Raw genomic sequence first — 27,109 nt, forward strand, 5'->3', positions numbered from 1 at the left:
GGCAATTAGAAAGACACCCCCAATAAAGGAGTGGTTCTGCAGGTGGTGACCACAGACCACTTCTCAGTTCCTATGCTTCCTGGCTGATGTTTTGGTCATTTTTGAATGCTGGCGGTGTCTACAGCCCACATAAGTGGCTCAGGTAGTGCAGCTCATCCAGGATGGCACATCAATGCGAGCTGTGGCAAGAAGGTTTGCTGTGTCTGTCAGCGTAGTGTCCAGAGCATGGAGGCGCTACCAGGAGACAGGCCAGTACATCAGGAGACGTGGAGGAGGCCGTAGGAGGGCAAGAACCCAGCAGCAGGACCGCTACCTCTACCTTTCTGCAAGGAGGAGCACTGCCAGAGCCCTGCAAAATGACCTCCAGCAGGCCACAAATGTGCATGTGTCTGCTCAAACGGTCAGAAACAGACTCCATGAGGGTGGTATGAGGGCCCAACGTCCACAGGTGGGGGTTGTGCTTACAGCCCAACACCGTGCAGGACGGTTGACATTTGCCAGAGAACACCAAAATTGGCAAATTTGCTCTTCACAGATGAAAGCAGGTTCACACTGAGCACGTGTGACAGACGTGACAGAGTCTGGAGACGCCGTGGAGAACGTTCTGCTGCCTGCAACATCCTCCAGCATGACCGGTTTGGCGGTGGGTCAGTAATGGTGTGGGGTGGCATTTCTTTGGGGGGCCACACAGCCCTCCATGTGCTCGCCAGAGGTAGCCTGACTGCCATTAGGTACCGAGATGAGATCCTCAGACCCCTTGTGAGACCATATGCTGGTGCGGTTGGCCCTGGGTTCCTCCTAATGCAAGACAATGCTAGACCTCATGTGGCTGGAGTGTGTCAGCAGTTCCTGCAAGAGGAAGGCATTGATGCTATGGACTGGCCCGCCCGTTCCCCAGACCTGAATCCAATTGAGCACATCTGGGACATCATGTCTCGCTCTATCCACCAACTCCATGTTGCACCACAGACTGTCCAGGAGTTGGCGGATGCTTTAGTCCAGGTTTGGGAGGAGATCCCTCAGGAGACCATCCGCCACCTCATCAGGACCATGCCCAGGCGTTGTAGGGAGGTCACACAGGCACGTGGAGGCCACACACACTACTGAGCCTCATTTTGACTTGTTTTAAGGAGATTACATCAAAGTTGGATCGGCCTGTAGTGTGGTTTTCCACTTTGATTTTGAGTGTGACTCCAGATCCAGACCTCCATGGGTTGATAAATTCGATTTCCATTCATCATTTTTGTGTGATTTTGTTGTCAGCACATTCAACTATATAAAGAAAGGAGTATTTAATGAGATTATTTAATTCATTCAGATCTGGGATATGTTATTTTAGTGTTCCCTTTATTTTTTTGAGTAGTATATATATATATATATATATATATATTATCGCGTTAATGTATTAATTAATTAACGCCGACAAGAGAACAAGAGAGAGCAAGAGAGAATGCGACAGGGCGCGAGAGAGATTAAGTTCAGTACATAGATACTACATAGCCAAACCATAAATGCAAATTACAGCACCTGTGTATCATGGCAAACAGGTCCTCAGTTGTACGGGTCTTGTTGGGTGATGTGAGAATAATGTCATCATCCACTTTGGTGTCATCCGTCAGAGGGGAGAGCGAATTATCACTCGGTGTGGAATCTGCGGCACACAACATCCCTATCACATGTCATCTGGTTGTCTGATCATTTAGTATACAATCGGTGAAATAACCATCCTTTAAATCTTGCTCTCTGTTTACAATTAAAGGTTACTAGATGAGTAACCAGCTAAATAAATGCATGTTTCAGTGTTGTTGTCTGTACAAAAGAGTCTACTTCTGCCAGTTGAATTTATTTTACGAGCTTACCTTTACTGAAGTAATCCTCAGTGTCAGGAGTGGTGGAGTCATCTTTGCTGTCCTGTAGCTGCTGCTGATGGGCACTTCTGGTAGCACCTGATGTCACGTCCTCCTCTTCTTCCTGCTCTTCTTGTCTACCTTTCCTTGCATCGCTGATTAGGTAAGGATGCGATGTCTCCATTTTGGTACCAGGCACTTTGACTGGACTAGCCCAGGGCCCTGAGTCTGAGTGGGATCCCCCAGCAAACTCATATGCTGGGGGTGGAGGGTGGTCCGATCGCATGCCTCCTCTGGAACATGCAGCCCTCTGTGGCTCTTTCAACTGCTCCTCCTCTTCCTCCTCTTCCTCGTCATCATCATCATCATCCTGGGAGAATGAGCGCTCTCCCAAAACCCTAAACTCAGAGTGTGCATGAGCTGAGTGCGTGAGCCCTCTGAACTCTGTGTGCGAGTGGATATGCGTGTGTAAATCCACAGGCGAAGGGTGGGGAGCACGTGGCACGGGCCGATGCAAGGGTGAGCTGTCATCGGAGAGTTCTGATAATGGATCCATCCGGGTTCTGAAGGCTGTCATAGCCCAGAAGGTTCCAGGTCCATAGCGGTCCTGTCTGAGTAGCAGGCTTTCATAGGATGGCGGCCCATCAGGGTGGCGGCCAGGGGGAGGTGGTTGCAAATGTTCAGGGGAGGAGATGTGGTCATGTGCTGGAGGTCTGGGAGGTGGCCTGCGAGGAGGGAGAGGCCTAGTGTTTATAGGTGGTGGAGCCAGAGTAGAACCACTAGGAGGACATTTGGGTCTTGTAGCGGTCTCTGCTACACTTGCTGTTTCCTGGTCTATAGTGGTAGTATTATCTGTAGATAGGCTAATAGAATGGAGCTGCACTGAACGAAGAGCAGATGGAGTTATCGCTAACAGATGGGAGCTAGGAATTGTTGGAGCAGAGTTTGAACTCGGCGGTGGGTTGGTATTTGATGCCTCGGGGACCAACAACTTTGGTCCTATGGCTAAAACGTTTGCAACTCTGTGTTTGCTGTGGTGGAGTGTGTGCATGTGGTGTGTCCGGTGAGATAGTGTGTGTCTGACATAACCACCATGAAGAACATTGAGATCAAGTTGAGAAGGTGGAGGTGGGAAGTCAGGGTCTCTCTTATAGCCAGAGGAAATGGAAGCTCCATCTCTGGGAAAGTGCTGCAGGGAAGAGAGAGAAGACTTCCTTTCGGGCACTTTGGGCTTCCTCTTGCCAGTTGAGGGAGACAGAGGTCCTGGGAAGAATGCTGCCGAAGATGAGGGCAAGGTGGATGTTGGAGTCTCTGATTGGCTGGAATATCCACTTGATGGTGAGGCCAGGCCAGCCAGCTTCTCTGGTGACCCAAGTTTGAAATCTCCAGGTGGGAGTGGTGGACTAGAGGCCCTGGTCTCTGAAGCCTGGGTATTGGCCTGGGTTTGGGTTTCTGTAGAGGAGGAAGAGCTGTCTGGTGATTTGATACACTCCATGACAGTAGTGCCTGTGGCTGTGCTTGAGTTGGACATGGACGTGTACTCACCATTGTTGGACTTCAGCTCAGTGTTGTGAAGCCACAGGTCTGCATAGTCAGATTGCACAGCACCTTCATCCTTAAATGAGTGTGTATCAGCAGAGCTGAAGGACATGGGCTCTACTATGTCCACAGTTTCACTCAGTCCCATTCCCCAAGTTCCCAAAGGCTCTGCCACTAGACAAGATGTCTGTAATGGTTCTGGAGCAACTCCAAGCTCTAGCTCCAGTTCCAGCTTAATATCTGTGGAAGACAAGGTAAGCTCTTGTTCACTAACCGTCTTTGGTTGATCCTGATCTGCTTGTGTGTCCGTTCCAACATCAACACTACTACTGGTCTCCTTCAGCGAGGAGGTCCGTTTGGGTGGTGGAGGTTTGACTTTTGGTTTCCTCAGCGGACGAAAGGTCCTCCCCAGGGTCATAGTGCCTGCTCTGAAGCCAGCTGTGGGTTGGGGATAAACTCCATGGGATAGTGGTGCTGCCACAGTGTTGGATTGGCCACAGTCTGGCCCTGGGTCTGCATAGTTATACATGTATCCTCTGTAACTCTGATTACACTCCCCAAAATGCACAGAAGAACAGTAGAAACCCTCTGTATCAGATGGGTAATGAGAGCCAGGCTCTTTTTCAGTGTTGCTGGTCTTGTCACTGAAACAGGTTTGGTCTTCCAGACCTTGTTTGGAGCCGTACTCCTGGGCTAACCCATGGCTATGGCTCAGGTTTTGGGTCTGGTCAGGGTCTTGGTCTGGATCAGTCTGGTCTTGGTCTGGAGGGTATGTCCACTCCCCCTCACTGGCCGTACTGACCCCTGCATCATCCAGCTGGTCTGTGGCTGAGGATGTGAATGAGCTTGACCTGTGACCCTGGCCCTGGGGTCTGAGGTCAGAGTGGTATGAGGGATCCAGGGAGAATCCCTCATCAATGGCATTGGGCACAGTGTTGAGTGACAGCTCTGAGTCGCAGTGAGATGAGCCTGTCAGTGGTGGAGACGAGGGTGGGGGGATGGTTTCAGATGTCTGAGAGGGGCAGGTGGAGCTAGAACCACTCCAGTTCCCGCTCGATGACTGGTGGTCTTCTTTGTGGTCCACATGGCTGCCTAGAACTCCTGTTGTAGACACAGAGTGAATAGGGCTGCTGAAAGTATCTGAACTCGAAGAGATCTCACAGCTGCCCATGTCAGTCTTGCGGGGCAAGCGAGAACGGCCCCTCTCCATCCAGCTATGCTCTGGGCTCCCTCCTCCTCCACCCCCTCTGTCTCTTTCCCCAGATCTCTGCAACCTTTTAAGGGTTCCAAGTTGCAGTGGCTCAGGAGCTGCCTGGTCATCTGTGCTCTCTTCTTCATCCTTCATCATCATCATCTTCATTCTTGGACTAGGGCCAGGTGGAATAAAGTCCTCTGCTTCGTATGGTGACAACTCTTCGTCTTCGTCATCATCATCATAATTATCATCGTCATCCTCATCACTGTCCATTAGACGTCCACCCTCTCGAGGTAGGCTACGAGATCTTAAGCGTCCACCATGGGCTGCAGCACTGGTGTATGTGGAGTCTGACTGGTCACCCAGGGATGAAATGTTGCCTGTTGAATGGGACAGGGAGGCAGGGATTCCCTGATGGCCACGTTGAGCTCTGATGCGCCTTCTGGAGGGAGCAGCTGTACCTGAAAAGGGAAAGACAGAAAAGAGAAAGGGGAACAGAGACATTTCTTAATTCACATGGATGTCGGCCATATGGACTACAGCAAGTTCTTATAAATAAATAATTGGAATTCCAGTTTGATGGATCTAGTTTGAAAATTAAAGTATGCTGGTTTGATATTATTGGCAGCCTTCAGATGGTTGTCCTGTTCAAACTTAGCAATGGCAGCTATCTGAGAAGGAGTAGATCTGAACAATATCCTCCTACAAATCATCACAGCAAAACATTTTATAATTTAATTTATAGCAGGAATGACTCCTCATCCTTGTGCATAGCACAGATATGGGAGCCTGACAGACTAAAAAGGAAGTGCAATAAAGAACCAAATATACTTCCATACTTCCACCCATTCTCAGAAACTTACATGCTATAAGGAAATCATCTGTCTGGCAGCCAGAGTCACGAGTGTGATGGAGGCGACCGCTGATTGAGAGGTCTTCCTGACAGAGAGAGAGTTGGTGCGGGTTGGCATGGATGATCACTGTGCGCTCTCTTGCTACGGGTGATTCATCTGAGTCTGAATGCAAAGAGACAAAGCATGTTCAATGTCTGAGATATCATGTACAAACCTTTTGTTCAGAAGATATAAGAAAAAGATAACCAAACATGGTCTCCACAAACAGGAACCACAAAACAACAGGGGAAATTCTGTTATTTCTTTTTACTACATAATGTTATCTTTGTAGTTTTAGCCATTAGTCCTATATGTAATGGTAACATTTTAAGCACTAGCCTAAATTGCTAAGAATTGGGACCTACCTGATTCAAGATCAGATTGTAAACAAATCCACAGTTAAGCCGTTTTACTAAAATCATATTATTTGGATGGAAAAACAAAGGTGGAAGAATGTACATAGAACTGCATGCATGCATAAATACAGGTAAATAGGTCAAAGTTGAACCAGCTCAAAAGTAGCTAGTACAGTTTAGGTAACAATTTTAATGGACTGCCTAGTATTTTCATTCGCATATGATTGTTGCTGCTCATTTAGCTTGCCCTCATGGACTCATGGCTGTTTTAGCAAGGTCACCTCATCCCCGGATCTTAGCAATTTGATTGGTAAAATATTAATAAAACCTACAGCAATTTGCCAAACCTCCCATACAGTATATTAACCCTAAATTTTCCACCAATGAGCAGGTGTGCTCTATAACATACCCATGTCGTGTTGTACTCTTTTGGGTATTCCTGTGATAGTCTTCCTCCTCCTCAGCTTCCTTCTCCTCTGAAGAACTGACTGGGAATGGACTAGAGAGCAACGAACACTTGCTTCCCTGTCAAACCCAACTCCTGCAATAACAACACAGAAGCCGTAAGCCATATCAAAAGCTTAAATGTAATATATACATATATATATCTATATATATGCAGTATATAGACTATTTAATGCAGTATAGGTTAACAATGCTTGCTACACTGTTTATTTTTTAATAATCTTATCATCTTGCTGCTTATTCCCATATATATGGTTAGGTTTCCTGGTTTTCATGCAGGCAGTCTGGGTTTGATTCCTGATTTGGGAACAGTTGCTGTTGCGTCACTTGTTAGCAACGTTGCCTCACAATAAGAAGGTTCCTGGTTTGATCCTCACTAGGGCTAACCTTGCTTGTTCTTAATTTTCCTATTTTTCTTCTATATTTCACCTGTGACATTGATGGGGATGATGCAGGAGGAGATGGCGTGAGGATCGGCAGTCGTCTTCGGATCTGAAGGTGGGAGGTTTTCCTTGGACCAGTTTGTCTGTTTATCCTGGATCGAGGGGGCATTGGGGGCGGAGGCCTTTGCTCTGTGGACTCCCAGGACCTCTCCACCTTCACCTTCCGCTGTTGAGGTAGCCTGGAAGAAACAGACAGCAGACACAGTAGGTGCTGATACAGTCCAACAGTTTTAATACATAATTTACTTATTTGGACAGACTAAAAGGAATTATTTGCAGTGGCGGTGTGTAGTAAGAAGCAGCCACTATTTTACCATTTCTCTAATATCAGTATATGTAATGGCAAAAACAAACCAAAGTTGGTGCTATGTGAGGCTATCAAGAAGTAACTATTGAACCACTAGAGGGTAAATAGAAAGTTAAAACAACACAAATGTTTGATACCTTTCTACTCCATGGAATGAAGATGCAACCTTCAATAGGGTGAAGTGAGTAAAAGCACTCAAACTATGAAAACAAAATACAACAAAAGAAAAACAAAAGAACAGATGACATGAGTAATCCAAAATATTAAATCATTTAAAATAAAAATACTAAAGGAAAGTCAAAAGGTGAAGGATGAATGAGACAGACAGGTCCTATTTGTCACCTCATATTAAATTTTTTTTTGTGCTGTGCTTTTGTTAAAATCTTGCCTTCATTTACTCTGCCTTTCAATAGATACATTAAGGAAAACTTGAGTTAATCCTAATGGCAGTAGAAGTCTGGTAGAGTTGCTAGTTCGTCAGTCAAACATCGTTCTTACCTTTCTTTGGATCGTTTGAATATCTGCCTCTCTCCCAGACCTTTCCTGTGGCCGCAGGAAAACAAACACATACAAACAATTGTTGTTGAGTGTGCCAACACATGTAAAATTGTTGGTCTTTTACCATAGAAATTAGAGATTATTTCTTACTTTTCTCTGTATGGTCTGGATCTCTGTTTCTCTCACAGTCCTCTCCTTCAAGATATTCATAAAGATAGAAATGAAGATAAAGCTAGTAAAGTTCTAAAAAGAACAAACCTATATTGTATACTGATATATAGTAAACAGGTACCAATACAACCACATTATTAAGGAGAAAGGGATTTTTATACTGGAATCTAATGTAGTACTGCAGTGCAATATTACATGAGTTCCCAGACACAGATCAGTTGCTGTGCACACAGGTGGATGTAACACAAAACTTACAGCAGGCATCTACATGTTAGACATTTAAGGAACATAAATACAGACAAACTTCTGTTTTACCTTCCTGGGTTGATAGTCTAACTCTCGCTCCCTCTCTGCTCTCTCTTGCTGCATGGCAACATCAGAATGAGATATTGTGTCAGTTTATTGTAACGCATATTTAATAAAAAGGTGTCAATAAGCAGAAGAAAAACTGAAAATGTGTTTCTTTGATGTTCTACTGAATGTGTCTTTAATGCATTCCGCACTACTCTATACCTCACTGGACATGAACAAAACAAACTGGCTAGTTGTTCAGTGGTGACACTGTGAACTACTTGATAAGAAATACAGTCGCATAATATAGTTTTAGTTCCTGCCATTCAAAGTTAACCATTTCTGAATAACCGCTCCTTGATTGGTTGATTTTTACTTGTGCACAGTGCATCGTCCCTACCGCTCGTGCCAGGCGACTCCTCTGTTGCCGGCGGATAGAGTGTGGTGAGGGGAAGGTGGGCATAGGGGGAGCCACTGAGATCGAGATGGTCACCCTGTTTCTCTCCCGACTTGTGGAGCGGTGGCGCTGTTGTTCGTCTGTAACACCCAAAAAACATACAAGGAAACTCAATTCCCATGTGATTTGAACGCAACATAATGCAACTGTGCAGACTAGATCAGCCGCTCTCACCTCGGTGCAGAGCTCTGAGACTGAGCTGAGCATTTCTGTGCAGTTCCTCCAGACATGGTGGTCGGGTACAAGGATGAAACACGTTGTGTTGCTGGTGCCATGGAGCCTGATAGTGAAGTGACAGCTTGCTCTCTATATCCAGGTTCGACACAGCTAAGATGAGAGTGGACAGAGACAGAACATTTTAAGTCTCTTTGATGTGTGTAGGATACTGTGTTGGAATAGTGCCTATTGCCAGGTAGGCTGCATGTCTGAGTATTTTCTGAGACCCAGGTTAGGCTTTACATTTTACCACCCGTAGGCATGCCTCTCTCTAAAGCCAGTCAACACATACGCAAAACAAAGGAAAATAAGGAAAATAATACAATACAGAAAATAAATATTCAGGAAGTTTGATGCAAGGCATGTCTATTCCCTTTCCATATTTTACATTAAAATATGCCAGCAGGTGGCAGCTAAACACACCTCACCACTACAACTCTGCATACACCAGCAGACCATTGTACATTATGTTTATTGTCACCACAATGTATTAATACTAGAAAACACAGCAAACCTGTCGTCATGAATGATGTCCAACTGAGAATCTCAAACTTTCATTTCCAAAGATGAAAACGATTAATTTAAGAGGGGACGAGGAGAGAGAAAGAGAGAGAGAGAGAGGACTAATTATCCATCTCTCTTATCTGCTCTCAGTGCCCTTTTAGCTTTTATTATGAATCCTATTTGCCCTCTTTTAACTCAGAATTCAAAATGCAACTGTGCCCTTGAAAGCCACATGTACATCAGTAACTAAGCAACCTTTCATTGCTCATCAAGATTGTATTGGCCTGCAATTAAATCAGCAAGCTCACATCCGCAGAATTCGGCCAATTTAAGGCTAAAGAAGCACAGTAGGTTGCCTTATTTAATCTAAATAAACAATTACACAGTTTTCAGCCCTAAAGACTATCACATATAAAGTTATTTCCTTGTTTTGCATATCACACCGTATGATACAAGATAATGTTTATAGAATACCACCAAAAGACTCTGAAGCTGTACATAGCCTACTCTCTTGGCAGATGTAAGTGTATGCATTGTAGTAGAGGAAAAACAGCAACAGAAATTTAAAGACAAATTGAAATACAATTACAATAGGGTTCCCATCCCTGCTGGTCCTGGGAGCCGCGATGCCTTGCATTGGGTTCCCATGCCCTTCTCGGGCTTGGACACCTAATTAAGATGAATTTGACTATAATGGCGTTTATAATTAAAAGGTGAAATGATGGCATGTTAAAGGAAATTCTGGGAAATTAAACTGACAGATGTGCAAAATCTGCAAGAACCATGCTTTGAACACTGTGTTTTATTCTTGGTTCTAGGTGGTAATTACCACCAGTTGAGTAAAAAAAAAGAGGGACAGAGAAGGAGACTATTGGAACCAGGCTGGAAAAAACATGTTTCTTTAAAAATCTGTAGAAGGTGCTGACCTAGTTGTTGTGACACAGTTAAATTAGCAGATTTGTTACTGTGGATTCATTGCCTGGTAGCCCACTTGTTTGGCGGATCTTTCTTGTCATCGTCCCTTCCTTCTCTTCCTCTTTGATACTGTTTTTTTTTCTTGCTCACTTGCCTCTGCTATGAAAGTGTCTTCTCGTCATTATCATCAAATTGTAGGGCTAAGACTGCTGCTTTATTCTGTATGTCATCAAAAAACTCCCACAAAAAAGATTTTTTACTTAAAGATCCCCTCTAGACTTCTTTCTTCTTTGAATAATAATATGTGTGTTATATGTTTTGTCCACAAAAAGTTCAGTTGGTTAGATAGAAAAATCCAGAATATACGAATATGCAAATATTGTTTAACCACAGGTCACAAAATTCCTCATATACTTCACTGAAAAGTCCATTCTTAATGGTGAGTGTGTGTTGGATGTTTCATATTCCCACATGACATCGATTGTCTCCAAAATAATTGGGATGTCACAAAATCATGTTTGTATGTAGATAAAGGTAAAGTCAGATTTAAGGTGAGTACAGAGAAATATTGCCCCTTGTATGTGAAAACAGGCTTCTAGTGTCAAACTCACATACATCATTCTGCACAGTGAATCTCAATCATTCAAGTGAAGCAGCATAAAGCAAAGCAAAATTTTGGGACTTTAACATATACCTATATAGTATAGAAATATGGTACAATACCTGCATAGCTAACAAAACATCAGTAAAGTTCCATTTGATGTAATTTTATAGTCCATTGCCAGGCTGCAGCAACAACTTCACCAAACAAACATGGAAAAATACTCAGCCTACTACCTCACTAACCTTCCTCTGGCAGTGACTCACATAGCCCTAAAAAGACTCATGAATAAAGCAGTGCTGTTTTCAAAGTTACTTATCTTAGAGAATCCACCAGATATACAAATAATCTACCCAAATCAATGTTCAGTAGCATATAACAAAATCTAAATTTTTGTATTTTAACATCTGTCACCTCTCTTCTCTACCTGCATTGTCCCACTCCTGCCTCACTCTTGCTGTCCTGTGCCTCTTCTTCCTCATCTGCATTTGATTGTAATGAAGCTAATGCTGGGAGTCACCCTTCGCTAACATCCAGGACCAGTCGAGACATAGCTGAGCACACATACACACTCATCTAATGCATACTCTGTCTCTCCCATCATTCCTCTCTTTCTTACTGTATTCCTGCATCTCTTTTTCCCCTCATCCTGAAATGTGCAGCTGTAGCAACTTGCAGTGTCATCATCGGGACTTGCATGCCAACGGCACCAAGAGAGGAGACGAGAGAGGGTACAATAAAAAAGAAGGTAGAAAACACTGTTTAACAAAGAAATGCACTCCAATAAGAAAGTAATGGAGCAATTCCCATGGTCCAGACATTCTTAATACACATTAAACAGAAGCAATGCAAATGTATGTGGTTAAGTTGTTGATTTGCATTTTGTGCTTAAAATGTTTGATTAAGGGCTGGATCCAACAAAAGAGAAGAACTAATCAACATGACTTTTTAGATTCCCATTAACAATAGATGAATAGACATGGAATCATACACTTCGGTCTTCAGAGGATCAAACAAAATGTTCCGATAAATACTTCAAATATATCAAAAAAAGAGGAAGAAAAGACATCAACATAATTGCTGAACAGTTTAAATGAGAGATGGCGAGAAACATGATGGATGGATGGATGGATGGAGGAAATGGAGGAATTGTATTATATATAGCAACTAGCTAGAATTTACAATATGTTGAAGTGCCCCCTTTGAATTATCATCAAAGTTTAAGGCAGGGGCTTGTGGTGAGATGTATTCAGCGTTTGAAACCCCTCCACTCATACCTTTCATACGTTGAATTTGGGACAATCTGTAGTTCTGTAGTTTTCAGAAACCGACAATCTGAGACTGATACCCACTGTAAGAAAGTGGGTGGCATTTGAACTCTCTTTTTTCATTCTTTACACAACTATATCTGTCACTTTTCATACAAACAACCAAAGTGCCGCACTATGAGTGTCTTCAAGGAGAGACCATCTGAAAATGTATGCAGTTTTACCCATATTTAAACTGTTCTAACGTTTCACTCCTCTCTATGACTGCTGCTTTTCACTCCGCCTTTGAGTGTGGACATTAGGAACAGTTACAAACACTTTAGCTTTCTGACATTATTGGACTGCATGTGGTACCAACTGGTTCTTTTCTAGCATGCCCCGACTATAAGAGCAGGAAGGTGTGTTGAAACTGTCATGTCACCTGACGTAGCCTATTAGGGAAAGCCTTTGCTAGAGTCTTGGGAAGAAGACTAGCTGTGTTGCTAATGGAAGCTGATTCTCAGCCCACATCAGCCCAAGTCTAAAGGCGTAAACTTGGTCCATCAGTGCCAGAACACAACCTAATGTGCTGACAGTGCTTTTTTGCACCAAGAGGGTCTGGTGGACATGGTTTTGGCACCTGGTAAGGATGTCCCTCCCTCTCCATTGCAGGTGTTCAATGCATGCCCAACTGGCAGGAGGACCGGAGGCATGAACAGTAGCTAAGAAGTAGGAGGTCATGGGGATACTCTAAAAAGGCTTCTATGGAAAAAAACTTTTTTTAATTAAACCTTTATTTAACCAGGAAAGGCTTATTAAGATTAAAAATCTTTTTCAGAGAGTCCTGGCCAAAATAGGCAGCAGCAAGTTGCTATATTAAATTTGTAAAATATAATACAACAAATACAGGTATTATAAATAGAAAACAAAAACAATATAATACCCGATAATTTATCATTCTCCACTCACTCTTAACTTAAAATTGAGAGTTTGATGGATAGATTAATTAATCCATAGACAGATGGACTCACTGTAGACAAAAAGTTTCAAGAATATTTACGATTCAGCCTTTATGAGCTGCTGAAATTTGGTTAGGTGATAGTGGTCAGCTGTTTATATTCCGCGGTAACATTTTATAGCATAGCAAAGCATATCTTATTAGAAACAGTTGGGCTTCATATAAACTTTAACCAAGGCAGAACATATCACATCAAAAGTATTATTCTGCTAAAGGACGGCAATATCAGGAAAGACAGATGTGCTGAAATGTGTGAAATTGTATGTAGTGTGTTGTCAGTAGAGCTCAACTTAAAACTGTCAATGTCAATGCAGCGGTTTTAAATGTGTGATGTACAGTTGGTGAGTTATTGGCTAAATTGTAAATTGTAAAAATTGTTTATGGCGCCACTTCAGCTTCATCTGGGTAATGGGTCTAATTTTCATTAACTTAGAAGTGGATGAGTTTAAAAAACATATCTTGAAGGCTGGCTGATAAGGGCGTTATGGTTTCTGAGATCTACAAACTTTTAGGGAAGAAGAAGAGAAATAAGAAAGACACTATAATAAATAAGAAAGAAAAACATCCTAACAATAACTAGAAGATTTCATCATTTTGTGCTTACACCATGTAATGGTATGAGGGTCAGTAGCAAACCTCAGCAAGCCAGTGAACAGCTAAGGTATGTATGCACTGAGGACATGGTATAGTGTAAAAAAAGAGCCTTGCCAACTAACTATAAAAAACATCACAACCATGCACAATCATTTATGACATTTGCAGTGACAGCACTAACACTCCACATATGTTACTGCTTTAATATTGCTTTTTCTCTTTCTGGTACAGCTATATGATTTTGTATCCCTCTCTCTGTCTCACTCTCTCTGGTCCAGATGTGAGTGAATGTAAGTCATTAGTGGAGAATGTATTAGGGTGTATCTGGGTCAGGCAGCACACTCCCTATGGCAGTAGCTGCAGAATCTTGTCATAGTAGACAGCTGTTATATAAGACACACTAGCTGGCCAGTTCTGCAGAGGAAAAACTGTTCACTGTTAGCGGGCCTACAACGGCTCATCAGTCATGCGACGCTTCTCATTAACAGTAGTAATATACATTTTTTATATTGATATTGGCAGTTTGTTTAAACCACAGTGTTCAAAATGTTGCTACTTTTGCAGAAACACTTTAATTTTCAGGGATAACAGTTTTACATTAACTCGCCATTAGCTGAACATACGTACTGGAATGCGACTGTTGACAAAATACATGATAATCAATGCTTGTCATGTATTTTTAAGTTAACATCTACTTGCACTGTTTAACCATTTAACATACAGTTTTCTCCCTTTTCTAGTTTTAAAGGTACAATGTGTTAGAATTGAGACTACTCTCTACCAGTCCAATTCATAAACATAGGGGCAGCATATCACATCTCATTTCATAACTGCTGCTTACTGTAGTTAGCTAGTGTGACAACAGGGAAAGCATTATCGGGGTGATTTACAGCGGCTCTGACCAGGACTCTTACTCCAGGAAGAAGCGATGAATTCTGGTGGGGACGGGAGGGGCATCAAGCGGGAGAGGAGCAGTGGGAGGTCAGGTACCAGAGACACATTGACAGTGTGTTGCGCCAGAATATTTTTACATCTAACTCTGTGAATTAAGGGTTTATTTGGACCAAACAAGAGTAGGTGATTGTTTGGAAAGACTAACCAAGACGGTTTTAGTGAGTTTTGTTTCTGTGAAGCGTGAACATTGCACGTTTTGAGGTTGTCAGTATAATCTTTTTTCGCACTGTATATTCTAGAGTTAAGAAGGTGATACACCTTCTTAACTCTTCATTGAAGTTATATGATGGTTATAGGTCTGCAACTAACAATTATTTTCATGATTGATTAATATGCCACTTATTTTCCCAATTAATCGATCAATTGTTTGGTCGATACATTGGCACAAAATAGTAATAAAAACACAAGGTGACGTCTTCAAATGTCTTTTTTTGGCCAACCAGCTGTCCAAAAACAAATACATTTAATTTAGTATTACAAGACTAAGAAAACCAGAAAATATTTTCATGAGACAGTGTAGCCAATGAAATTATCGAGAAATAAATAAACTGAAAAAAAAGAACTTTTTTTTTTTAAATTACGAAACAATTCATAAATTACGAAACTGTTAATGGTTATCAAAATGTTTGTATATTCATTTTCTGTCCATAAACTTGACAATTTATTGACTAATCATTTCAGCTCAAGAAGATGCTCAAGATGCAGCACTTTCTTTTATAGATGCACCATTTCATCAAATGAAAAAATTCTAGATGACTTGTGCATCATTTTATACAGTTTTTTTAAAATTCAGCCTGACATACATGAAACAACCTCATGCCCACAACACTGTAGTGTGCACAATGCAAAAAAAGCATCTTTTGAAAAAATCTATCACAATGTAATACAGACAGATGTAATACAGAATAAAAAAATCTGTTTTTCCTGGTATATCATCGTAACAGTGTCACTATAGTCAAATTCCTGTCTTAGTTAAAAAAGTATTTAAAAAGTATAATCAATGAAAACAGGAACTAAATGGGTAATAACAGGTTTTAAGGAACACACTGATGTTAAAGACAGTACCTTTGGATCTCACAGGGACGCAGCCTAGACCGAGACAAGCCAAAGCCATGGCCAGCAGCTGTCAACTCTTTATTCTTCTTTTACTCTTTTTTGTTTTTTTCCTCCTGCCGACTCCTTGTCATCTGTCTCCGAATAATGGCAACTTATTTACTCCTGCAGACCTTTCTAAAACATTCCTGTGCAAGTCCAACATCCAGACTAGCAACATCTGCAGACACATACCCTCCCCCTCCACCTCCTCACCCACCCACCTGCTGTCCCTGCTCTCTCCTCCCTTTAGCTGACCCAACACATCACTGAAAAGAAATGTTTCTTCTTTGTCCACATGATGTGTGGACGTTTCACTTTGTCCTCGCCAAGAGCTACATCGTACCCACGAGGAATGATGCACCTACGCTTCATCACAAACTCTCACTTCTCTGTCTCATCTCTGTTGTCTCTTTGAGTCACCCCCATCCGCTGGTGTCAGATGGTAGGATCCTGCCTGGGCATGGCCTGTCCCCGACCGTAATCTCTTTATGATGCTGTAATATGGAGGGAGGGCAGCCACAAAGTATTAATGTATTAATCCACCACATGTTGGGAATATGTACCACGTGTTCAATCCTTCTATTGCTGCCACCAAAGAGTGTGTGTGTGTGTGTGTGTGTGAGAACACCTGACTCTGTGTTGGCATAAAAAAATAAATTTTTATAAAATTTTTTATAAATAAGAATAAAGAATAGTATTTATAAATAATCAACAAACATTAAAACAATGAGGCAGAAACTGGACATTTAGGCCATAATTTGAAAATCTGAAAGCAAATTATTCTCAGCCATATCATTCAGTGTCTTTGTCTGCACTTATTGTGAGAACTCAACATCCCCATGTGGTTGTAAAATAAACAGCGTGACACACACACACAAACACACACAAAGAGACAGAGAGAGTGTATGTGCACCCTGCCCGGTAATCTGCTGTAATCTGGAGCTCTGGCAGTTCACTGACTTTAGAGTAGAGCTGGCGGAGCTGGCAGTCTGCTCGAGGAGCTTTCAGCCTCCCGCCGTGGCACCATGGGACAAACACAGACACACTGAAAATGTCTGCACACACATGCAAACTCACCACGTGTCTGCACACGCTTCACCGCAGTGGTCAACATCAGCACAAACAGAGGAGAACATGGTCGTGAATATTAAATGTACGGATGTTACTCGTGGCTTGCCTCAGTTGTTTACAGCAGTTTCTCTAAACAAGACTGCTGGGAGGCCTTAAGTTGTTTTTCAGTTATGGCATTGATTGATCAATGAAACATCAGGGCCAGATCACAGACCTTTCAACCGTATGTGAGCTGCACCGTAACCTGAGCTTCTTGGATAATGCCCTTATGGCTTGTCCTTCCTGAGGAGCTTAGGCCAAATCACTTTCAGTGTCATCTTTTACAGACTTGTTTTTTATGTAGGGAACATACTCATTTATTTTGTAGATTTCAATTTGATCTCTCTTGGTTTGGTGCTTATAACCTATGACGGTAGTAGCATTGATGATAAATAAATATGTATAAAATTCCTCTATTTATCTCCCCTTCTGTTTATCTATATTTGTCTCTTTTCTTCTTCCCCACAAAATGAATAAATCATACTACCCCCATTCCATTTTCCCATCTCTCTTCCCCCAGCTGCACACCTGCACTATTGTTTAGCCTCCCGCCTCAATCCCTCTATTCTGCCCCTCTGGCCTGCACAACATTCATGTTTTAACACATCTTATTATCGCAACCACTGGGTCACAGTGAGCCCAATGAGACAACCAAAATATCAACAACATAACAGCAAGATAAATGTTCAAGGGATGATTTCCTGGCTCTGCACTTGCTGTTTACCCAATATTAACAGACCCCACTGAAAGTGCTCCTATACTGCCCCTTAGTGGCACAGCATGAACACTACACAGAGTCAGAGACAATGCAGAATATTCTGCATACATGGACTGAAAGTCACATGAAATAAAAAAAAGTTCAATTTCAATTCACTTTTATATATATGTAGCGCGACAGAGGCAAGGAAAAATTTCCTTTTAAGAGGCAGAAACCTCGAGCAGAACCATGGCTCAGGGTGGGCGGCCAACTACCTCGACCTCGACAAGTCAACCAAAGTGTGCATACTGTAGTAAACATCTTAACTTACTATTCTATGCAACAAAATAACATTTTCTTAATTAATAGCTGGATTGGCATTGTAGTAGACCACTCATCTATTTTCTAAAGGAATAATTTGACATTTTGGGAAATAGGGTTAGATGAGACTACGATACAATATCACTCTCATGTCATGTACCAGCACATTTTTAAATCTCACTAATCAATATGTTGTATTTATTTTACTTTTTAAGGCCTTACCTTCACTCTTTATGGTAAGCTAAGCTAATTGCCTCCTCCTGCCATACTTTTAAGAAATAATTTGACGTTTTAGGGAAAAGGCATATCTGTATAGTAAATATGCTGCCAGGACAGTTACTAGTTTAACTTAAGAACAAAGGCTGGAAACAGGTAGCCTGGCTCTATCTACTCCGTCTGACCAAGAAACGCCTGGCACATAACCCTCCATAACACTACAATGTGCTGTTTTTAACACATATTTTGTATTTATTTTTATAGCCCAGATTCACAGATTTGTCTGAGAGGACTCTATAATAGGAATGATATACACAATGGAATCTCCTTAGATCCTCATTTCGGATAAAGAAATTTTTTGCAGCTGTTGGAAATGAGGAGTTTAAAGCCTATATATTTCAGTCACAAAAGCATTCACAGAACAAGTCAGAATCATACAACACACCACAATAGGTTTCTGTCAGTGGACACATGGTTGCTGAGAAAAGCAGCAGGAGGAGATCAAAGTTTGTTGCAGGGCCTCCTCTCCTTGCTCAGACTTTATGAGGTCTCTGCATCATCTCAGTCCTCATTAATATTGCAGTATTGTTCCTAAAGAGGCAGTAATCAGCGAAGGAAATATAGAGATAATAATAGTGTAGTGGCACTCACCTACAGTGGCAATGTTTGCATTCTAATCCATTGGGTCAATAGTAATTCCTGTATCTTTTGTTTACTAGTTTGAAAACTCGCAGAAAAGCCTGAATTTACACATACACACACACACACACACACACACACACACACACACACACACACACACACACACACAGCATGTCTGATGTACCAGAGGAGTCACCTAGGGTCTAACCCTGATGGCTAGAATAGAACAAACAAATCCTTTGGTTCTCTCTGTTTCTAGCTTCCTTCACAACTGCTTGATCACAAATCAGATAAATGACGCTGTATAGTAGCTGGTTTTATTAATGCTGTCCTCACTGGGACTTCTTTTTGATGTTTGATAATGGGACACTACTACTGCATCAGAGCTTCTTTTATGGCCGCTGACCCCTTAAAACCTTTGTGCAAACTATCAGGGGAGGTGTCACACTCAGCTGAGGCTTCTGATCTTTGCGTTAAAGTGATTTAAGGTTATGATATTGCACCGTGATGCTTCAATGGTGATGACAAGAAAAGCACACATGCCACATATTTTAGACCCCCCCCCCACAAGCTCCCCCTGGCTCCCCTGTAGTTTGCATCCTGCTTAAAAACATCATAATACTTTCATGCTGTAATACCTGTGTAACATAAGTTCCATGACACAGAGTGGGGAATAGATCAACCGCACACAATTTTCCTAAATTTATTTGAGGAGGTAGCAGAAGCAGAATACTATTGAATAATTCTAAGGTAATAAAAAGCATATGGCATGTTGAAAGAAACAAATGCACATTATCTCCTAACGTGTAGAATTATATAGACCACAGATACAGAACCCTTTAACCAGCAGAGCTTCAGTTAAAGAGCATTAGTGTGGTGATATTCTATATTTTTCCTTTTTTGTCACTTAATTCCATGACAAAATAATTGATCCTACTAACAAATGTGGTCTCTATAGCCAAAGTCTGATAACTCACCCCTCTGTGCAACAAGTTTCATTGTTGTCCAATTTAATACTACCAAATTAATACTATTAAAAACACATCAATGAGCCCACATGTTCCTTCGTTACCATGAACACAGGCAGTTTATTTTGAGTCAATCCTACATACACCATGTTGCTGACATAAATACTAGTATGTATTAATCCGCAGCTGAAAGTAGTCCCCTCAAAATGCTCTATTTACTCAGTTTGCTAAAAACTACAGTGCCAAGTGGATTTAGGAAATTACTGAGCCTTTTAAAAAAATTAACAACTATATACTTGTATGCCGTCTATAGTAGTTAACAGCACTACAGTAGGCGTGTTATTGTCATCAAAACATCTGATATCATCTCTGTATAGAGCAGCAGCAGGGGGGTGGGAATAAACGGCGCTATCATGCCAACAACGATGGTGGCAGTGTGTGTGTGTGTGTGTGTGTGTGTGTGTGTGTGTGTCTGTGTCTGTGTGTTTTCATATTGTTCTCTGTGTGTGCTTGTCAAACAGACTTCAGCAAGCATCATTCTGTGCCTGTGTGTGTGTGTGTGTGTGTGTGTGTGTGTGTGTGTGTGTGCGTGTGAATGCTTCAGTCATGTTGGTGGAATGGCACGAGACGAGCCATCGCCCATGTTATTTTTAACTGTGTGTCTCCATGGAAACCGGCACATATGCAGGGATGGGGTGATCTCCTGCTGTGTGTGTGTTGAGGAAGACTCCTACCGCTGGTCATAGTGTAAATGGGTGTGTGTGTGCGTGTTTGTTTATTCACAGGTACAGCACATCTGTGTGCCTTTCAAATTAAAAGCATACATTTATACATTAGTATGTTACAGTTTCTTTTGTATATGATATTGTGTATATATATATATATATGTGTGTGTGTGTGTGTGTGTGTGTGCAGACATGTCACACCTGAGAGCCAGAAGGCCAGAGACAGACAGACAGGGATAAAGAGACAGGGAGAGAAGGGAAGGAAAAGGGCTTCTGTGGCAACTGAGGACACACCAGTGGGCTGTACCTGAGGACAGGAGGGGGTCTGCTGCTGCTACCTCAACCTGATTTAACGCACACTTGGCTGCAAGTTCACTAAACACATCACATACCAAATGTCACCTGCCTTATCTCCTGTATGCGGGTGAACTATCCTTTTTTAAACTGTGAATTATCTACTTTTCACACACGAAACCACCATTTAAGAACTTATAGCTGTAGTGACACAATAATGTAATTTCTAGTGAATTGTATATAATTCTCACTCCAGGAATTAAAAAAATTAACTGGATTCAGTTATTTTGGTCCTGCATGCTTGACATCATCAATACTGACTCTTCATTATTTATAATTAATGGATCAATAAGCTTACAGTGACTAAGATCTTCCTCTGTTGTTGGGTTGTGGCGGCGGTTTATGTTGGGTGAGGACATTTTTCTATAGACAGTTTTCAACTGAATGAATGTAGTCGTTTCTATGGAAACAACTTAAAGATTAAAGCTGTGAAGAGCCATGTCAGAGTGATTCCCATAATGCCTTGTGCCTGGGGATCTCAGGGAAAGAGAGAGAGAGACAGAGTATGACACAGAAGCAGAAGAGGTTGTATGTGTGTGTGTGTGTGTGTGTGTGTGTGTGTGTGTGTTTATGTATGTATGTGTTTGTCAGCTCTAGTGGTGCTACAAATCCCCACTCTATTGTGACAGCTCACATGACCAAAGACACCAAAGTCAGCATCTATGAGGACATTCCACTGACTTACATTCATTCCAGCAAAACTTAACCTTCACCATAACCACTACATGCCTACCCCGAACCCTGAGCCGGACATGAACCTAAACTAATGGGGCGTTCCATTTGACATGGGAAGTTGGAATTTCCGAGTTCAAAGTCAGAAATTTCAAAGGGAACGCCCCCTTAAGTCGTATTTCTGATTTGGGAAGTCGGGGGATCCAAGATGGCTGCTCTGAGTATCAACACTTAGTGAAAGCTGTAGTTTTTACTGTTTATTAGCACTTCTGAGTACTTGTGTCTCAAATTTTCGTACACAAAGTACTGTCCAACTGCTGTCTGTGGACGTGTTGCTACAGTGTTTAATATGAGTAAATACCACACAATGTGTCTTTTTTTATCAACCAGCGTAACAATGGCTAACCTGGCTAGTTGTAGACAACGGCTGAACAAGCGAGGTTTTCCGACTTGTTAACTGGAACACCATCAACTAGGGTGTGACGTCATTCCCAGCTCCGACCACCAACTTCCAAGATAAATGGAGCGCACCCTTGTCTTAACCAAACAAGACTAAAAGTGTACAGCCATGCTAGCTGCTCTGTGAGGCTGTACTTATAGGCACAGCAGTGCGTTGAGCTAATGTTAACATCAGCATGCTACACGTAATGTCAATGCTAAAATGCTGATGTTTGGGATGTAGGGATGTGGCTTATAATGTTCACCATCTTAGTTAAGCATGTTTGGCTGCTAACATTTGCTAATTAACACAATTACACAAAATAAAGCTGAGGCTGATGGGAATGCCATTAGCCTAATCACAAACCAAAGTATTGGACAAATTAATGATTTGATCTGATGATGACACAAGATGGGAGTAATGAATGTACAAAATTGAACGGCAATCCATCCAATAGTTGTTGAGATATTTCAGGTTGGACCAAAGTGGTGGCTCAACCGATCGACTGACTGTCTGACCAGCAATGCCATTTCTTGAGCCGTGCCGCTAAAATGGCTAAAGCCAAATCTTAACCTTATAATGTAATGTTTTATCTTGTGGCGACCAGCTTTTTGTTCCCAAACGGTTGAAGACAAAACATATGTGACAAGGTAAAACATGTAATCGGGTGCACACACACACACACATACACCTTCATAAGCATCACTGTCTCTAATTGGAGCTTTAACCTCACTCTTACATTCTCTATCTCTTTTCTCTTTGCATCTTTCGTCTTCTGGATTTGGATGTATGTGCCTCCTCCCCATGTCCTCCTCTCTCTCCCCCTCCCCCTCCCCCTGGGTGATGCCAGTGCTGTTGTCAGGCTGGAGCTGAAAGCAGCCAATCGCGTGGCTCTGTGCTGAGGAGCTCTGGGGTGATGTTAGGCAGTTTCATGCTCATACGATGAGCTTTGCCAAATGTAGGTCATGCTTCTCCTCTCTCTCTCTCTCTCTCTCACACACACACTTTTACAGACATACATACACACACAAACCTTTTCACCCCTTCACACACACACACACACACACACACACACACAAACACACACACACACACACACAACACACACACACACACACACAGAAAACAGATAAGGAAAGTAATTGTGTATTAGTACCGCATGTACACACACACTAACAGGTGTACTCATGCAAACACAGAATTCATCCCTCTACACACACTCGGTCTCACACAGGGTGGCGTGGCGCACTGCTCAGTGGTAACACTCTCAGCTGTTTGGTAACAACTGGTGGATCTGTTCCCCACAGAACAGACAACTCATAAGATGTTGGGAAGATGTTGCAGTCTATGAAACCAAAGCACTACTCCTGCTTTCCCCTGAACTCTTGTTGAACCGCTTCTGTCTGTGCTGCAGTGTAACACAAGCAGGATTTTGATGTGAACAGCATTCACAAGAGCCAGCTGATTATATATAGACCATAAATCAGAGACCTGAACTGAGCACTCTAACTGGAATTTGAAAATATTCCGATGAATGTATGTTATATAGGAGAAATGTACTGTTAGGATAGTTTGCAATACTGAGGTCATGAGTCCAAATTTATCCAGGGCAACCCCACCAAGAAATCCTTGACTCTCTACCAACCAAGGCCAAACTGAGTATTTAAAAAAGAAAGTACACAATTTCATATTTTTCATGTAACAGTTCAGTTATACTTAATGTGAATGTTGTGTTCCTACATTATGATCTTCTGCCAAGTTCAATCTAAAAAAATATAATTAGGTCTTAAAAAATCAAGTGGTAGTTATAGCCCCGCTGATAAAGTGAATACAGGTGAGCTTTTTTACCTTATGGACCTAACGAGGTAGCAGTAGTTCTGGTAATATTTTCTCTCAATCTAAAATACACACTAAACACTATACAGCTACTGTACAAGTATGGCCACATACTTGTAGCTGAATGTGAGCATTGAAGCTAAAATCTTGTGGACCTATCTGTTTCGCAGTACCTGACGTTGCTTGACGTCCCTCCGGATCCTCTAAATATATCAACAAGTTTTATAAATCTCAACACACATCCGGCCATTAGCAGAACAGGTAACAGAATTTTTTAACTCTGTGATTTGACATATCTTAGCAGTTCTCTTTATCGCTCATACTTATTATCTGCTAAAGTTACAAACATAGTCTTTTGCATAAATTATTTTTGAACCAGAGATTTGTTTTTAGCACAGATGTTTGTACTGACGATTTAACCAGGAGAATTTCATTCTGTTTCAGCAGTTGGAATTGAATGAATAGCACTGACAATAAACAAGTAGATTTTGCCCAGCAGTGTCACTCTTCTTCACTCATATTAAACCAAGGGAGATAACAATGAGAAGTGCAGGACAATTAGAGAAGGATTTGAGACAGTTGAGATATTATTCATCAGCTAGTTAAATTAATGACGTACAAATCCTTTAAAAATATTAGTTTATGCCAAATTTACTCATCTCACCCATAACACTGCTGCCTTCATCCATACCACTCAGGTTATTGCAGCCAAATACATAACATAGAAAAAGTTAAATAAATGAAAAAGGAACAAGAGATAATAAAGGACAAACTAGACTTTCAGTCCCACGGTCCAATTATTTAGCAGCAAAATAGGAGCTTTCTGGAGAAATCTGACAAATACTTTAGGAGAGCTGATGGTAGGCTTCATCATTTCACTTTTAAGGTCTTTCTGTTTTTTAGTCAATTTTACCTGATAACTGTCAACTTCTGTGTTTTTAATTGACAGTATAAACCTTCAGATCACATGTTCTTTGTCAAGAGCAAATCCTATATTTTTTCCGAATAAAAAATATTTGTGGGGTTGGCAGTGATTGAAATACTCAGATCTTTTATATTTTACATAAAGCTGGGGTAGGCAATTTATTTCAGAAGCATGTTTTGTTATAGTTGTTGAAATAGCCGATAGCCGATATATTGGCCAATATTGTTTTTTCCTCTTATTTTAAGAAACGCATGACATAAATAAATATTATCCCTAAAATTTTGTTATGTTGAGACCATACCAAGATACCCTGACATAATGCACCATCACCTGGCTGTAAAACATGCTGTCTATGATACAGTGTCCCACAGGAAACGTTGCTGTTTAATAAATGACTGTCTACAACAAGGACCTGCAACTTTGAGATTTCACACTAACGTTTCACATTCAAAAGAAGAGGTAACATTAGAGAACTTTGTTCGGCAGGAAACTGTGTTAGATCCTTCTACAGCTCACGTTTGTTCACAAGTCCGCTCTGGTTTAATCATTTCTGACACGCCAACTGTAACTAGAGACCAGCAGCTCACAAATATAATTAGAATACATCAAACACTATAGTTTAATCGCTCATTAACGTTAGCGCTCCTCCACTTATAAACATGGCATTGGCTTTGTGGCTAATTTAGCAACGGGCAGCGTTAGCTGCTGTAATTTATGTTTAATAATATTTAGAAGTAATGAACTAGGGAGAAATGAGGGGACTGTTCACTGGAATTGCTGCACTGATTCAGAAATAAATCTACGTTAGCCTCCACCACTCACCTACTGTAGCATTAAACATCCTGCTGTGACCCGGGAGAGTGCTGTGAAAAACGGGAGGGTTAGCAAGTCTGGTATGAATGTTTTCAGGAGAGGATAAGTGATGAAGACTGTTTTTATTATTATTTAAGTCATGTAATTGACGTGACAAGGGAACAACTCACCGTGAACACTGAGTGTGATAGGTACCAGGAGCTACTGGTAGACAGCGGTTAGCCAATGTTTTGTTCTGTGGTGCTGCAGTGTTTTGAACAGAGGAGCTGCAGAGCGCCCTCTGGTGGGCAAACTATGCAACAATCATGACATGAGGGAACGATCCGACTCTCTGTTTCTTTTTTTAATAGTCATATATCAGTTGTTATAAACGCCAAAGCAGATAAATCTGCAAGTAGCTTATATCGGCCAATAATATCTGCAAAACGATATATCGGTCGCACTCTAAATCCAATGCTCTGACACAAATATGAAAAAAATCTGTATGTGCAGGACTGTAGTAAGCACGGCCAAATAATTTCATACAGTCCACATGAAAGGATTGGCTGGTCTGGTCTTGGTCTGGCCTGTCTACATACCTACCTACCTACCTCTGTGCACTCATTGCTCACTGTGCATGAAAATGTGTTGGAGAATCGGCTTAGGAGGGAAGCCTAAAGGAAGGGAGTGGGATTTTATCGGTTGGATACTTTCAAATTCTAGTTTAGCAAAATCTACTTGAGCTTTACACTGTAAGTAAACATACCAATACAACAATCTAAAAATACTCCATTATAAGTACAAGTCCTACATATCAGTTATACTTAGAGTATCAAAAGTAAAAGGAGATTTGATGGTGCAGTGGATAAGACCCATTCCTTTGGTGTGAAAGACCTGGGTTCAATTCCGCACTGTGACACATCCATCAATGTGTCCCTGTATATAAGAAGTGGACATAGTCATCGTGACGTCACCCGTTGGTTTGTGGACTGCCGTTTTGAAGACTCAAGTTTGGCTGTTAGGGTGCCGCCATGCTGATTTTTTGCAACCAGCACGCACATGACCATATTTAGACGACTCGGTGGAGCTAACAGCCTTGTGTGGAGCTAGCTAGCTTGCTTAGCTAGGTGCATCTGTAATTCACGTTAACAGTTATTTTAACTGGGATGATAATGGTTGGTGAACAGCCAACTCCTACTAAGTTTCAACGGCGCTGGTTAAATTTACATAGTGCTGCGGTTACGAGTCACTCTAGCCTAATTAACAGGTGGCCATGGTAACGACTTGTCAATCTCAGATAATCCTGCCCTAAATGAACATCATGTTGTATTGAAGAAGACTTGAAACTAGTGATTGAGACCATAAACTCATAATGTAAGTGTGCACTGAGTTAATAAATCAGCTGAGAAGTAGAGTCATTTTACCATTATTTCTAATGGAACGGGAGTTCTTTTTGCAACCAGAAGAGTTGCCCCCTGCTGGCCATTTGATAGAGTGCAGGTTTAAGGGACTTCAGTGTTTGGTTGTGAGAAGATTGAGTGTTCAGCCACATAAATCTGAAAATCTGTTGTCATTTTTGGGCTTTTCTCTAATCTTTGCTTTTTTGTGAAAAATTGGATAATTGAACCTCTTTGGGCCTTCACCAGTTATTTAAATGAAACAATCTGAGTCTGAAGTTTAAAGGGGAAATCTTTCTTTGGTGAAACTAACAATTCATAAATATCAGAAATGTGACAAGGAGCCACAACTAGACACTGCTTTTTTGTAAGGAGTCACAAGCCAAAAAGATTGGGAAAAACTGATTTA

The 27,109-nt window shown here is 41.5% G+C and overlaps 1 protein-coding gene across 2 annotated transcripts in view; it reads right to left on the minus strand.

Annotated features, from left to right (window-relative positions):
• nhsb (Nance-Horan syndrome b (congenital cataracts and dental anomalies)) overlaps nt 1–25,519 on the minus strand; it is a 27,135-nt gene extending 1,616 nt beyond the window's left edge. Inside the window, exons 1-13 of one of the 2 annotated variants that reach the window (XM_046031748.1) lie at nt 25,495–25,519; nt 25,334–25,374; nt 8,637–8,789; nt 8,406–8,542; nt 8,030–8,077; nt 7,694–7,738; nt 7,544–7,588; nt 7,183–7,245; nt 6,725–6,917; nt 6,240–6,371; nt 5,445–5,597; nt 1,860–5,042; nt 1,528–1,651 (exon numbers count right to left, since the gene is read on the minus strand). In XM_046031748.1, the coding sequence (XP_045887704.1) occupies nt 1,528–1,651; nt 1,860–5,042; nt 5,445–5,597; nt 6,240–6,371; nt 6,725–6,917; nt 7,183–7,245; nt 7,544–7,588; nt 7,694–7,738; nt 8,030–8,077; nt 8,406–8,542; nt 8,637–8,789; nt 25,334–25,352 (4,295 nt within the window). In that variant the 5' untranslated portion in view covers nt 25,353–25,374; nt 25,495–25,519. Of the gene's footprint in view, nt 1–1,527; nt 1,652–1,859; nt 5,043–5,444; nt 5,598–6,239; nt 6,372–6,724; nt 6,918–7,182; nt 7,246–7,543; nt 7,589–7,693; nt 7,739–8,029; nt 8,078–8,405; nt 8,543–8,636; nt 8,790–11,317; nt 11,382–25,333; nt 25,375–25,494 lie in introns of those variants that run through there. The other variant, XM_046031749.1, reaches the window with a different exon arrangement.
• Nucleotides 25,520–27,109: the final 1,590 nt, after the last annotated feature.

This window comes from Micropterus dolomieu, linkage group LG20 (assembly GCF_021292245.1).
Source record: "Micropterus dolomieu isolate WLL.071019.BEF.003 ecotype Adirondacks linkage group LG20, ASM2129224v1, whole genome shotgun sequence".
In the NCBI taxonomy this organism is placed as follows: domain Eukaryota; kingdom Metazoa; phylum Chordata; class Actinopteri; order Centrarchiformes; family Centrarchidae; genus Micropterus; species Micropterus dolomieu.